Source organism: Centruroides vittatus, unplaced genomic scaffold (genome assembly GCF_030686945.1).
Source record: "Centruroides vittatus isolate TY-2023 unplaced genomic scaffold, ASM3068694v2 contig_926, whole genome shotgun sequence".
Classification (NCBI taxonomy): Eukaryota; Metazoa; Arthropoda; class Arachnida; order Scorpiones; family Buthidae; genus Centruroides; species Centruroides vittatus.
Window position 1 is genome coordinate 3,448,322 of NW_027122612.1, and position 13,707 is coordinate 3,462,028.

At 36.1% G+C, this 13,707-nt stretch overlaps 1 protein-coding gene across 1 annotated transcript; it reads left to right on the forward strand.

Moving 5' to 3' along the window:
- The first annotated feature begins 7,975 nt into the window (after positions 1–7,975).
- On the forward strand, positions 7,976–10,532 carry LOC136984680 (putative nuclease HARBI1). Its single transcript, XM_067281755.1, has 2 exons — positions 7,976–8,352; positions 9,734–10,532. Exons 1-2 carry the CDS (start codon positions 7,976–7,978, stop codon positions 10,530–10,532), a joined length of 1,176 nt encoding a protein of 391 aa, XP_067137856.1.
- The last annotated feature ends 3,175 nt before the right edge of the window (positions 10,533–13,707 follow it).

Consider the following 13,707-nt stretch of genomic DNA (forward strand, 5'->3'; position numbering starts at 1 on the left):
ACTACTAATTTGAGGTGGAGAGCGTATATTTTAAATTAAATAAATTAAAAATATGATTAAAAATTGCAGCCCGGCACTGTGACGTGAGTCATATTATTTAAACAAGGAGCTGTTTGTGTTTAGGGCAACGTACTCACTTAGTTTCGTTCAAATCGGAGACTCGAACGTCTGGCCCTCCCCTTGTAAGTAGAAGAGCCATTAGTGTCGAAAATCTTCCAGGGGGTGAAGGGAAGTGGGCAGGGATTCTAAGGAGAAGAGTCAGGTTTTGAGGATTCTAAAGGGGGGGAGAGTGAAGAGAGTAACGTTGCAGATTAGAATAGGAACTGTGTACTTTAACAAGAAAAGGAGGCTCTGGGATCGTGATTGAAAAGTGAATCGCGAGGGTCTGGCAGAGAATTTCCAGACTCGACAATTAACGTAAGATCTGACGATTCTCAACTATTTTTGGAACTATTTCTCGTCAATTCTGTCGCTGATTGTACTATTGGTAATTAAGATCCCCTACTTTGTTGGTGCTACGCGTTATAATCATATTATAGTGTTATGACACTACTAATTTTTTTTTCGGTAAAAACTCCGTATCAGGATTTACCCTATAGTCGCGTACTTGTATTATTATACTTACTTCCGGTTGTCACGTGCAGGGTTTTACCGTTAATCATTTCGCCGTGATTGAACTATGTTTGTTACGTATAGAGCTAGTGGAAGGAACGACGAAACTAGAGCCCTATATAAACAGAGTATGGCCACTCTAACGTGTGGATGCCATCTTGAGGCCAAAGTGCAGTGCCATAGCACTACTTAGCTTTTAAATGAACAATGTTAGAAACAGAAATTAGATTCAGAAAGAAGTTATATTAAGTTAAACATTTTTAGAAATAACTTTTAATTATGTTCGGAGTAATTGTAGTTTATAATTGATGGACAAAATCGCTAGAAGCAAAAAAGTGAAAATAATATTTAAAAATTATATTTAGTGGATCACGTTTATTCACAGCACTATTGAAATATAAATAATATAAAAAATATGTATTTAAATTTAAAAATATAATATCTAAAGACAAAAATTATAAAAAAATCAATAAAGTTTATTTTTAAACAAGAAAACTCAAGTAACAGTGTAACATAGTAACATAACACAGCGTAACATGGTGACATAACATAGTGTAATATAGTAACAAATTTTTCACTTATTTAGTGTATTGTTATTTTTCTGATATAAATTAAATTAACAGTATAATTTAGTATATTATTATTTTTATTTGTAATAGGAATTTATTTAGTGATTATCATCACTAAATATTGTTTAGACCAGGGTTGTCAAACATTTTTCCTAATGGGCCAAATCTTTTCTTAGTATTAGATGCCATGACCAAATGCTGAGTTATGAAAAATGGGCGAATATCTATAATTATGCAAATATAAATTTAAAGTTGATGAAATAATTATGAAGGTTATGAAGGTTGAAAATATTTAAATTATTACATTAGCAAAAAAATATATATATAGACAATAAACAAAGACTAGTAATTTAATTAATTTTTTGGACATTTGTATCCTGACATGGATTTACTTGAAAAACTAGATTTCCTATTTTTTATACCTGCATCATTTGTTTTTTTCTTTTGTAACTCTTGCGCAAATATATGAAATCTTACATTTAAAAATCTGTTCAATAAATGCCCTTTAATATCATGACATTGTGGAAATTGTTCTTGGGCCAATTCCTTAACCTGATTAAGAAACTGTTTCTTTACATTAATGGCATTTCTAGAAAATTTTTCTTCAGCACATCTAAATAACTCTTCCACCCGTAGGAGCATGTTATATGCCGAAACTGTTGGATAGGTCAATGCATCTTTTTTAAATTCCCTTGCCTCTATCAGTTTTTGTATATGTTGAGGCATAGTCTCTGTACTTTTACTTTCAATTGACTGTAAGCAACTGTTACAGTGACTGTCTTTAATTTTTACTTGCCTTATGGCATATCCTGCAAGTAAATACAAGCAATCTTGCTCAAATTTCATAATGTCCACCACCTCTTCTCCTTTACAAAGAAATTCATCTTTGCTGAAGTAACTTTCTGTTATTGGACAGTCCTGAGAATTATCTAAAAACTCTGCAAGAAATTTCCCATCATCCTCGTCATAATTTGAAGATGATGGAGCTTTTAGATACTGAGCAATAGTCAGCAATCTCAGGTTATACTTGAATTCAAGTGCAGTTGGTGTAGGATTACCTTTTCTAATGCACGAAAACAAATTTTCAAGGAAATCCTGACTACACCTGGATGTCAAAAAAAAAATGGAAATTATGCTCTTGTAATAATAAGTCTGCCAAATCCAAAACTGAACTGGTAGACAATATAGCCCCTGACTGTACTGGTTTCCAACCATTTCCAATTGTGAGGCCATTGAAAATTTCTATACATGATTTTAAGAAGACAATCGATTCATCATACTTGTTCTTATCATGTAGACTGAGTGCTGTAACAGGATGTCTTGATGACATGAGATTGAACCATTTGGCAATAACTTCAATAAACCAAGCTGTAGTTTCAACATTTCTACTCCAACCAACCTCATCAATCATGTATCGCATTGCAGTACTAGTCTTACAATTAAATAATTTCAAGGCAACATTAACTTTCATTTTCTGAAAATGATGTGTACTAAGTTGCTGTAAAGTAAGTTGAGGTGCTAACTTCAACTCACAATCACTTTGATAGTTAGCTAAATTAATAACATGATTCAGATCCACAACATTCGTTGGTAGATTATATTTATGAACAGTGTCAGCTGATAGAATAATATTTACATTATGTAACAGGGCAGCACGGAAATTTTTCAAAATATGTGGCGGATCTGCTATGAAGTAGATAGATCTAGATGAATCATAAGGATGAACAATCTTATTAATAGTTTCTGCATATTTGCCCACGTTGATCCCAAAGGCCTTCCACATTGCTCTATTTGCACTAGCCATGTCACATGTAATGCATATAATTTTCAGACCTATGTCTTCTGCTTCTTTAATAATACTAAGGATAATATCATGCAATACAACTCCTTTGCATGAATTTCCACTGAAAAAATATGCAACAGTTTGTTTCCATCGACTAGTGATACCACCAAGTACAAAGACTAATGCTTGACTTGCATATCCCTCATGTTCTGGCAGTGTTACATCACCTAAAAATCTATCACCCTGTGGATCATACTGAACACCCTGAGCAATAGCCATTTCATCTAACGATAAGCAGCAGAATTTTTCGTGGCTATTCATTTTCTGTGACTTTATTTTTAAATATGAGAACACATCGTGAAGTATTCCACTTTCAAAATTAATGTTCTGTAGTCGTCTTCGCAATGTCCGTAAAGACGGAAGAGGCAAGCCTTGTTCAATTAGCATTTCATAGCCTGATCTTCCACAAGCAAATTTTAACTGCAAGGCCTTTTTTATTGTATTATTTTGCCATTTTATTCCCCGTGTTGACACGTTTCCAAGTGCTGTCATTTGATCAGGATTAAAAATTAATTTTATGTTTGTATTCTGTGTATTGACTCTAGACTTTAATTTTCTTATCTCTTCATAGAGACCCTTCTTACTTTTCTGCACTCTTTTAACTCTGTGTAATGCATTATGCAATTGAGATTTTAGTTCATTAATCTGTTTTGATTTTGGTGACAGTGGCTGGCTAACAAAATTACTGGAGTCCCGAAATACTAAACCAGATGTCTCATTATCTTCATCTTCATTTGTGCTTTTACAGCCATCACCATTTTCTTCAAAAAGAAACAAAGTATGCAATAAGAAAAAATAGAATATTTAATAAGAATATTTTAAATTTATATTATAAATATACCTGTACTGGGCTGCATAGATGTCATAGGAGATAAATTTGTAGCATAACTGTGGTCCAAGGTCGGATCTATATGCTCACAATCATTTCTATGCCCTGTTTTTGGTCCAGAGCATCTTCTTCTCTTAGGTGCAGGTCTATGAGAAAAAAGTGTAGGCACAGCATCACGCTTCAGCAATCTTCTTCCATCCTTCCTGTGATTCTCATACTGATCTTTCTCAAAATGAGCCTATGAGAGTTAATTGTAAATATTCACATTTCACTAAACCAATAAACTTATAAAGGCTAAAATGTAACAGGCTTAATACATTTTAGCCTTAGTTTATTAATGTGCAATGTACAATTAAATAGGTAGGCAAAGAGAAGTCCTTTCTCATAAAAATTCTGATTCTTACCTCACAAAGTACTGCATGTTTTCCAGGAATCCATAATTTCTCATTTTCATCCAGCCTGTTTACTTTAATTGCCCATATTTTTTTTCTTGCTTCATCACTAGGAAATCGATGAAGTTTGAATTTAGGAGCTCTATTTGAGCAATTAACGGCTGAACAACCTGGCATGATTTATTTTTATGTGGTAGCTTTAGATGTATCGGCAGATCTAAAGGCTAAAATAATGATTTATAACGTCAGTATAGCTAAATAATAACTAACTCGATGTTTAAAATCTATTTTAGATCGGAATTACGTGGTATATAAAGTTTCTAATTCTGTTATTTATCGGAATAAATAGCTGATTGACACTCACTTGTCATAAGCAGATCGAAAGCTGGCCTCATAATGGCGTCCATAAACCACGTGATCGGCAGTAGCCAATCATATTTTGACCCCCCAGTTGGCCATACTCTGTTTATATTAGGGCTCTAGACGAAACTAGATCGAGGCGCCTCTAGCGGCGACGCCAGGTAACAGAATCGGGGCTACAAAGCTAGCACCAGTGTTGTTCAGTGGCGTGCCGTCATTGAAAGCGGTGGAAGCGCCGCTTCCACCTTTCAATGACCTTCCCTTGTATTTTATAAAATATAAATTTTCATATTTTATCGTACTTTGAATTAATTAAAACTCATATTTTATTATAACTGCATTATGTATCTTTTACAAATTTCTATACTACATGTGAAAAAAACGATAAGATTGCTATTGTACATTCGAATAATTCGGTGGCGGAAGGAATGTCGAAACCGGGTCAGTTTCCAATCAGCCAGATTATATAGGCATTGGCGCATGCGGTTTACAGAGCACCAACCTCACCCGGTTTAGCTGGTAGAAGCGACACACGCATAAAGCATCCACTTTTATATCCCGGACCGGTTGTGGGCTGTTAGCCGCCTGCCTGCTAGATATTCGGCCTCCCTCGCCCGATTATGCGAATCACGAGTAGACTAGATCAACGGCGGGCAACCCCCGGCCCGCGGGCCAGTTACGGCTCGCGAAAAGTTTCTATCCGGCCCGCGAGATCTTTAATAGATTATTAAATTGGAAATTTTTCCAATTCTTTGTAATTTTCGAAAAACGATAAGAGAAATAAATGTAGTAATTAACTTTTTATTTATTTATTTCATATTTGCAAACTAAAAAAATTACAGGTTACAAGAAGGCGTCAATTAACTACTACGGCCCGCGGAAAAAACGTAAAATTTATTCTGGCCCATGTTATAAAAAAGGTTGCCCACCCTTGGACTAGATTTATAACTTAACCCAACCGATAGGAATTTACTGGCATGTTTTTATGATAGTTCTGTATAGTTGACAAGAGTTTTAAAAAAATCCATTAAAATATTTGATATATTTATTCTGCTCTCCCATCTTATATTACTCACGGATTAAAATGGTAAACCGGTTATATTACGATTTAGTATGTCCCATCTGTAAGGGGATGCAGAAAAAACGTGTACAATTCTAGTACAGTGTTAAAAAATTAACTGTTACTTTGGCAGCATCATTTACAACCAAATTTAATGAATGAGATGTACGTGGTACAAAAACAGCTCTAGAATTTATTTTCCTTAAATTTACGATTTATATATCCGTTGTTATAAAAATTTGTCTTTCCGATGTTTTCCCAAGACTACAAATATTCAAGTACAAAGTAACCGGTTTCGACTTATTTCTACTTAAGAAGTACAATAGTCAAATAATTAAGAGATTAGGGAATTGGGGACACAAATAAAACCCTGCTGAAAGAGCCGGAATGGAACCAAGATCATTACTGACGCGCAATTAACTGATTGCCCCAGGAAGTCGGCTTCTCACAGAAACACAGCTTCCCTATTATCAAATGTCCCGGCACGCCACTGGTGTTGTTCCACCTAATACTTTTGCACTAATCTAGTACCTTTTTACTTGTTCCAGTATCAAGATACCCAACATCATTTTCCTTGTACTATTCATGAAATCCTAATACCTTTCCTTTCAATTTAGTACCTTTCAAAACATTCGTTTTTCTTCTATATTTCTATATTTTTTACTTCACTTTGGCAGTAAATAGATGCTTTTATTGCTTCCTCATTCAGCAGTTGAAAGTATTTTTTGCAATTAAATTTAATAAAAACTAAACTACAAAATCGAGTTCTTACCGATTCTTGTGAAGCACTGTTATTAGCAAAGGAGCTACTTAAAAGCAACAACGATGAAATGTTAAACTTGGAAACCATCATCTGCTTCAACCATACCAAAACGTTCTAGTGAGGAAGATTCCGATGATGATGATCTTACCAGTGGTTTTTCAATGTGATAATTTTAAAGTTTAGTACTTCGTGTTCATTACTTTTGTTTCAACGTTTTGTTCATTTGATTGTTGTTGAGGTATAATAGCGTTCTTGCAATATATGAATTTATCCTGTATGAATTTTGTATGTTACATGTAAAACTATTTATATTTTAATAAATAGAAATTTGATAAATTATAAATTTATATAATATAAGTATATATTTAAATAATATATAATATATATGTATATAATTCGGCAGTTTACGGTCAAATTAATGCCTGCATTAGTCAATACACTCACTTCTCGACTTACGACGGGGCTCGGTTCTGCAACTTCGGACGTAAGTGGAGAAGTGACTGTACTTATAACAAAACAGTTAGCCATCTTACATAAGCACACGCGAAGGGTACAACAAAACTAAAGATGACGCAATCAATCGTCAGAAGCGTGCAAGATATATATGTATATGATATATATTTGACGAAAACTATAAAAAATTGATACATTTTTAAAATTTTTTATGAAAGTTTTTTCGTCATAACTCGAGAAATGACTGTAGATCATTAGGACTGAGCAGTATTAATATTCTAATATTTATTATACTAGGGGGGCGCTGTTGACAGTGCTGGCTGCTGGCGTGTTTTTTCTGTGAGTTACTATTTCAAACTACAATTTGTTGTCTGCCATTAATTGATTTTATAGAAGATGTCTTTTTCTACTGTGATACTTTCTTTTTTAATTTTGTTCTTTTTGCTTGTTATTAGAGGAGTCGAACTTAACCCAGGCCCAATGTCTCGTACACCACCTTCTTCACCTCGCAATAAAGCGGCAAGATTCTAGGTCCGAATGACGCGGAGGAGGGGGCAAATTGTGACCTCCCGGGGAGCAAAAAGGTCAAAGGAATCATACCTGTATATGTGCGCGTTCGCGAGATATAGCCATCGAAAGTTGCACCTACGTCATGCGGGTTCGCGGGCAAAAAAGCCGGATCACGCGACCCAATATTTTTTTTTTCGATTTTTTCGCCTGTCAGTGTTTAAAAAAAGCGTGTCCCCCTTTCCTAGCACCCGCGCGCGGGCCAAGTCTACCGCCTGCAGTCGTCCGGAGTCGCCATCTGTTGCCTGTAAATACAAGTATCTATTATTATTACACCTGTTACCTGAGCGGGGACTCGAACCTCCGTCCCGGCAGGCGCCGGTCCACTTCTCTACGCACCCGCCCGCCAGGTCGCTCTGCTAGAACCTATTCGGAACTCATTTTCAGGGTGCGTTTACTTTTTGCTAGCTTCCAAGCTCGCCGACACCTAGCTCAGCCTGACGTCATACTAGCACGCTCGTAAAAGTATACACACCCAGCTCAGCCTGACGTCATACTAGCACGCTCGTAAAAGTATACACACAGTAATGGCGGCTTCCGGATTAGTGTCAGCGGCTGTAGCGATAATTTCACAGCTACAGTCTCTAGATTCGGAGTCTGAAGACGATGATCTGTTGCTAGAATGTGCAATATCTGCAGTAGAAGCTGAGGCGAATTCGTCTAGTGGTGAGAACAGCAAGTCAGTTGAGAAAGTGAAAGGGTATGTTGAGTACACCGTGCCAAGATACCGATCGAAGGATTTTCAAGAACATTTTCGATTAAATAGGACAACTGCGGACATTTTAATGTCAAAATTAGCACCCTTGTTTAATAAAAATCAGAATTCAAGAGGACGATGTCCATTGACGGTGGAGAAAAAAGTATTGTGCAGTCTCTACTTGTTATCGAATCAAGCTCCGTTCAGGTAAAGTACAGATCTATATCGTTAATTGAGATTCATGTTAATAATATGAATTGTGGTTAAAATTAACAAAATGTATATATATTTTTGAATTAAAAGAAAACTATAAAGAATTTTTAAATGAAACTTTGGTACTTTGAAACTTTAAACATAAATTCTGTTTTACAGTATAAATAAGTTAACAACTTTTAACATCATCACAAATTTTGTAAATTCTTGATCTTTTTGTGTCAATTAAATATAACTACACCAAATTTTTATATTTTAAAGGTAATACATACAGAAGCTAAAAATAGTACAACTAACATTAAATACTCCTGTTTGCATAAAATTACAGTTTGTCCCTCTTAATTTCTTCTCCAATAGGTAATAAATGACTTTTTTAGGACTTCTTGATAATTTTTAGATGTTTGTCAGTTAAAATCCCTAAATTTGATAAACCATTAAATCCAAAGCAGCCCCACACCATAACAGAACCACCACCTTGTTGACTGTTGAAAAACTGCACTTGTCTTTCCTAATACCATACCAGTAATTAGGCCATACAAATTAAATTTTTTTTTCATTACTGTAAAGGACTAAGCTATTGGTCATTCCACAGCATGTGACCTTTAGTCTACTGCATTCTTGCCAATTTTGTTACTGATGATTTTTTATCAAGGCATAAAATTTCACATGTGGAGCTGCTGAAATTCTTTGACTAACAGTGCTTGCTTTTTGATGTTTTTAATCCACTTTCACACAAAATTTGACAAGCTAATTTATTCTGTTGTGATGCAAGATGCACAGTTCTATCACTACCACTTTGACATATGATTTTGGGCCTTCCTTAATCAATGTTTAGAAGGTATTAGTGATGATTTTTCCAAAATTTTATAAATTTCAGTAGAAGATCTGCTCATTAAAACTTGCAAGTTCCTTGACACTACAGCCTCCTGCTTTTAATTTCCATATTCATGTAATTTCTTCCATACTAAACTCTTTTCCATATAAAATTTTGGAAAGTTTTGATTCAGTATTTAAATTACTACTTGACAACAAAGTAAAAGTGTTATAATTATAAAAAATAAATGACATCACATAAGTTTCTTATGCTTCAAATTTTGCAATTTTGTTTTATCATCTATACTTTTGGGAGCCAAAAAATATATTTTTGTTGTTAAATTATTAATATAATGATTAATTTTGAATTTTCAAAAATCAGTGTAAAATAATTTGCATAGACAAATGAAATCATCTCTTGAATTCCTAACCTAACCCAAGTGTGGCTATAATTAATTAACAGACTATATAATGCTGTTAGTGTATTGCATTATATACAAATTATTAATATTTATGTATATACAATACTATGTAGCAACTTAACGTGCATTTTCATTTTCAGGTTAGCTGCGGATCGTTTTAACATATGCAGACGAACAGCTTGGAAAATACTACATGAATTTTCCTCAGCACTTTTGGACTTGAATAAAAGAGAGGGTATACTTTCTTGGCCAAACCAAGAACAGGCATTTAAAACAAGCCAATATTACACAAAAAAGTTTGGTTTTCCTGGAGTGATTGGAGTTGTAGATGGTAAGCATATGGCTATTAAAGCCCCCAGGAATGACCATTCATCCTATTATAATAGGAAACAATTTTATTCAATTATTCTCCAGGCTGTATGCAACGAGAAGTTGCTATTCACGGACTGTTATGTAGGAGAGGCGGGATCAGTTCATGATGCCTGTGTCTATCGTCGATCCACATTAGCTAAGCGAATTGATGAAGGTGTAGGATTTCCGGTAGACACTCACCTCCTCGGTGATGCAGCCTATCCTTTAAATAAATATTTATTAACACCATACCGAGACAATGGCCATTTAACTGAAATTCAATCATATTTCAACACCAAGCTTTCAAAATGTAGAAGCTCAATTGAAAGAGCATTTGGGTTGTTTGTTGGTCGGTTTAGACGCTTCAAACTTCTTGATATGCATCGATTGGACTTAATGGTGATGCTAATTATGGCAGGATGCATTCTCCACAACTTTTCTATCTTAGAAGGAGATGAAACCAATATTGAAGAGGAAAGGTTAGTTGGAGTGCCAGAAGTAATTGAAAACGTCCAAGCAAGAAGAGATGCACAAAATAAGCGTAGTGATTTGGCAAACATTCTTTTTGCAAGGCGAATACAGCATTAATGACATAAAAAAGAAATGTATATGTATTATATAACTTTTTGTATGTGTATATATTATATAACTTTCTGTAATGTAACATATTGTCTGTATATATATCATATATTAAGTAATTAAGTTTATGAAATAAAGATTACATCAAAAATATTAAAAACGAGTTTTTGTTTACTTTATATGAAATAAAAACTTTAAAAACTTTTTGTTTTCAATAAAAATGAACTTTATTTATAATTTTTCTAAAATTTTATCTAATATTTTGTGGAGTTTTTCGCGTTCTTTCTTTCTTTCCTCTCTCCTCTCCTGTATTTCTCTTCTAATATCATGTAAGACGTTGAGCAACTCGCTGCTGTCTCTTTTTCTCTTACGAGAATTGGTATTAGATGAAGAGGGCACAGGAGATTGGGTTGATGGGGATGATGTGCACGCCACAGGAGACTGGGATGATGTGCACGCCACAGGAGACTGGGATGATGTGCACGCCACAGGAGACTGGGTGAGGGGATGGTGTGCACGCCACAGGAGACGGGGATGATGTGCATGCCACAGGAGACGGGGATGACGGAGTGGGAGTGGAACTTGAGTGAGGATTCACTCTCACTCCATCTGTGTTGCTACAAGTAGCAACAGGGGATATTTCTGGCCGTTTCCCAATGGCATCATCCATTAAGGAATAAAATTCCCAATGTTTCCGGTTGTTACCAGATTGGGAATTGTGAAGTTTTATTTTTTTAAAAGTTTTTTTCAGCCCGCGCCATTTGGTGTCAACCTGGGCTGGAGTCACCGAAAACCCCTCTTCATTTAATTTATTTGCAATTATCCTCCATATCTATAATATTAAAGAAGGTTGTTAGAAATTATTTATGAAAGGTTCATACGTACAATGTTAATTTGGCAAGCAGTACAACCTGAATATTTGTATATTGAGGTAATTCGAATTTCTCTCTGTGTTCGTTGTATAACGAAATTAATTCAATGGTCCTGGCTTTGGGCCACTGGAAGCCACAGGACTCCTCTATAATAAAAGATAGAAAATATTTAGATATGGAGCCCTTATTATAACAGATTAAAAATTATAAATTTTTTTTAACAATCGGCGCTAATTATATTGTGATCTTAGTTTATTCTTTCAACAATTTTATTCAGAATCAAAATTTGACTTACCAGTAGGGATACTCGGTTCAACTGAAGCAGTTGAAATGGTTTTCAAAGCCAATTCTCTGGCATAATTTACATCTGTAATGAAGTCCTCTGTTATCGAAATAGGATTTATGATATAAAATTATACACTTTTAGGAATTCCTTTTTACTTACCTTCCATCATCTGACGACAAACGTCTTCGTTAACACGTAATTTCACTTCTTTTCCGTCCGGTAGAGTAACCGTAACATCGTACATGGACGCCGCCATCTTTGAACAAACGCCAAGCTCGTTGTAAATTCTCCGAGCACGCCGAGCGCGCTAGGAATGCTAGCAATGACGTCATGGGTGCGAAAAGTATACGCTGTGCTCACTGGTAGCTAACAAAAAGTATACAGGCTGAGCGCGCTAGGGGCGAGATCGGAGCTAAAAGTAAACGCACCCTATATTTCAGGCATGCGAGCCCGAGGAACGCACTGCGCATGACGGGCCGTCCACGCGGCCCCACCTCGGCCGCGAAGTTGAAGCGGGTCCCTCGCGCGGCCAATGGCGAGCCGGCCGCCGGTCACGTGACCGCGGCACGGCCTACCGAAGTTTTATAAGCCCGTAGGCCGCATGCCTGTAGCCCGTAGCCCGTAATGAAACGCGGCCTTTTCTTTGCCTGCGTACAGGTGGCGCTCAACTCAGTTCCACTAGCTCTATAGGGCCGCGTTTCTTTATGCAGCGAGAGTGTAGCGAAGGCCGCGTTTCTTTATGCACCGCTCGAGAAGCGCTTTACAGCGAACACTGCGAAACCCGTTTCTAAATGAAGCGCTGCAATGTAGCGAACCGTTTCTAAACGTTTGCTGCAAGAGGTCGCTGCAGCAAAGATAAAGCAGCTTTTACGTCCGCTACACGCGTAAAGCAAAATGGACGCTTGTGTGTATAATACGATATTATGCTGCGAAAATAAAAAGGTCGAAGTGACTGTCGATCAAAATATTACGGAAACATTAGGAAGGATTAAATTTTATAAAATGATTCCGAAAGTTGTCTAAAGAATAAGAAAATACCACATTTTAAATATAATTATATATCTCCCATCTCTTTACTCTGTTCGCATTTTCGGAAAGAGAAATGCTCAATTCTTTATATCTCTTTATTTAAATATTGTAGTTCTTTGACTAAAGCGCTACTTTCTGCCGTAACTGTGGAATTAAAGGATAGATTACGGCATCCATGTTTAGCTCGAGCGGAAAGTGTTTCTAAACTACGATGCAGCGACGTGTAGCGATAGCTGCTCGTGACGTTATTTTCGCTACGCTCTCGCTGCATAAAGAAACGCGGCCGAAATGACGTCGCGAGCAGTGTTGGCCAATTAGAAACCGGTTTCAGTGTGTTCGCTGTAAAGCGCTTCTCGAGCGCTGCATAAAGAAACGCGGCCTAGCTCACGTGTCTTTATTGGCGCGGAGTATAGAGCTAGTGGAACTGCGTTGAGCGCCACCTGTACGCAGGCAAAGGAAACTTTTTCGGGAAAACACGAGCGTCTTTGGGTTAGATACGTACTGAGACGCGGTGCTTGTTTTCTGCCTGCGATAATGAAAAACAGCTTTCTGCCAACAAAACTTCAAAAAATAACTGTTGTGTGGTCGGTTGTAGTGTTACCTATATTACTGAGCCGCCAAGTACAAAGTTTTATTCGTTCCCGCATGAATAATAGGCCTACCCTGGGACGAAAGAGAAATGGCTGACTGCAATTTAATTCCTGAGGTTAATTACATAATGATGTGTTGCATTCTAACCAATCTCCAATCTCCTGTTAACCTTAGTTGGCTCTATTTTAAATTTAGTTCTCTAATGTAAAGTTTAGTAATTTTCTTTTTTTATGTTATTTTGTTAATCTGACAGATATTAATTGGCATATGATGTGATATTTGAATTTACGAGATCTGTGGAAGAAAGGAGTAAGAAGCAAAATTAGTATTTTGAGGAAATGAGGATAAGAATTTCCCTATTAATACAATACTATTAGCTATTGCTATGGTCCTTATTGAAGTTCCT

Coding starts and splice junctions, on each gene's coding strand:
- LOC136984680 (XM_067281755.1), top strand. CDS start 7,976: ATGGCGGCTTCCGGATTAGTGTCAGCGGCTGTAGCGATAATTTCACAG. Junction 8,353..9,733: donor TCGAATCAAGCTCCGTTCAG/GTAAAGTACAGA, acceptor TTTCATTTTCAG/GTTAGCTGCGGATCGTTTTA.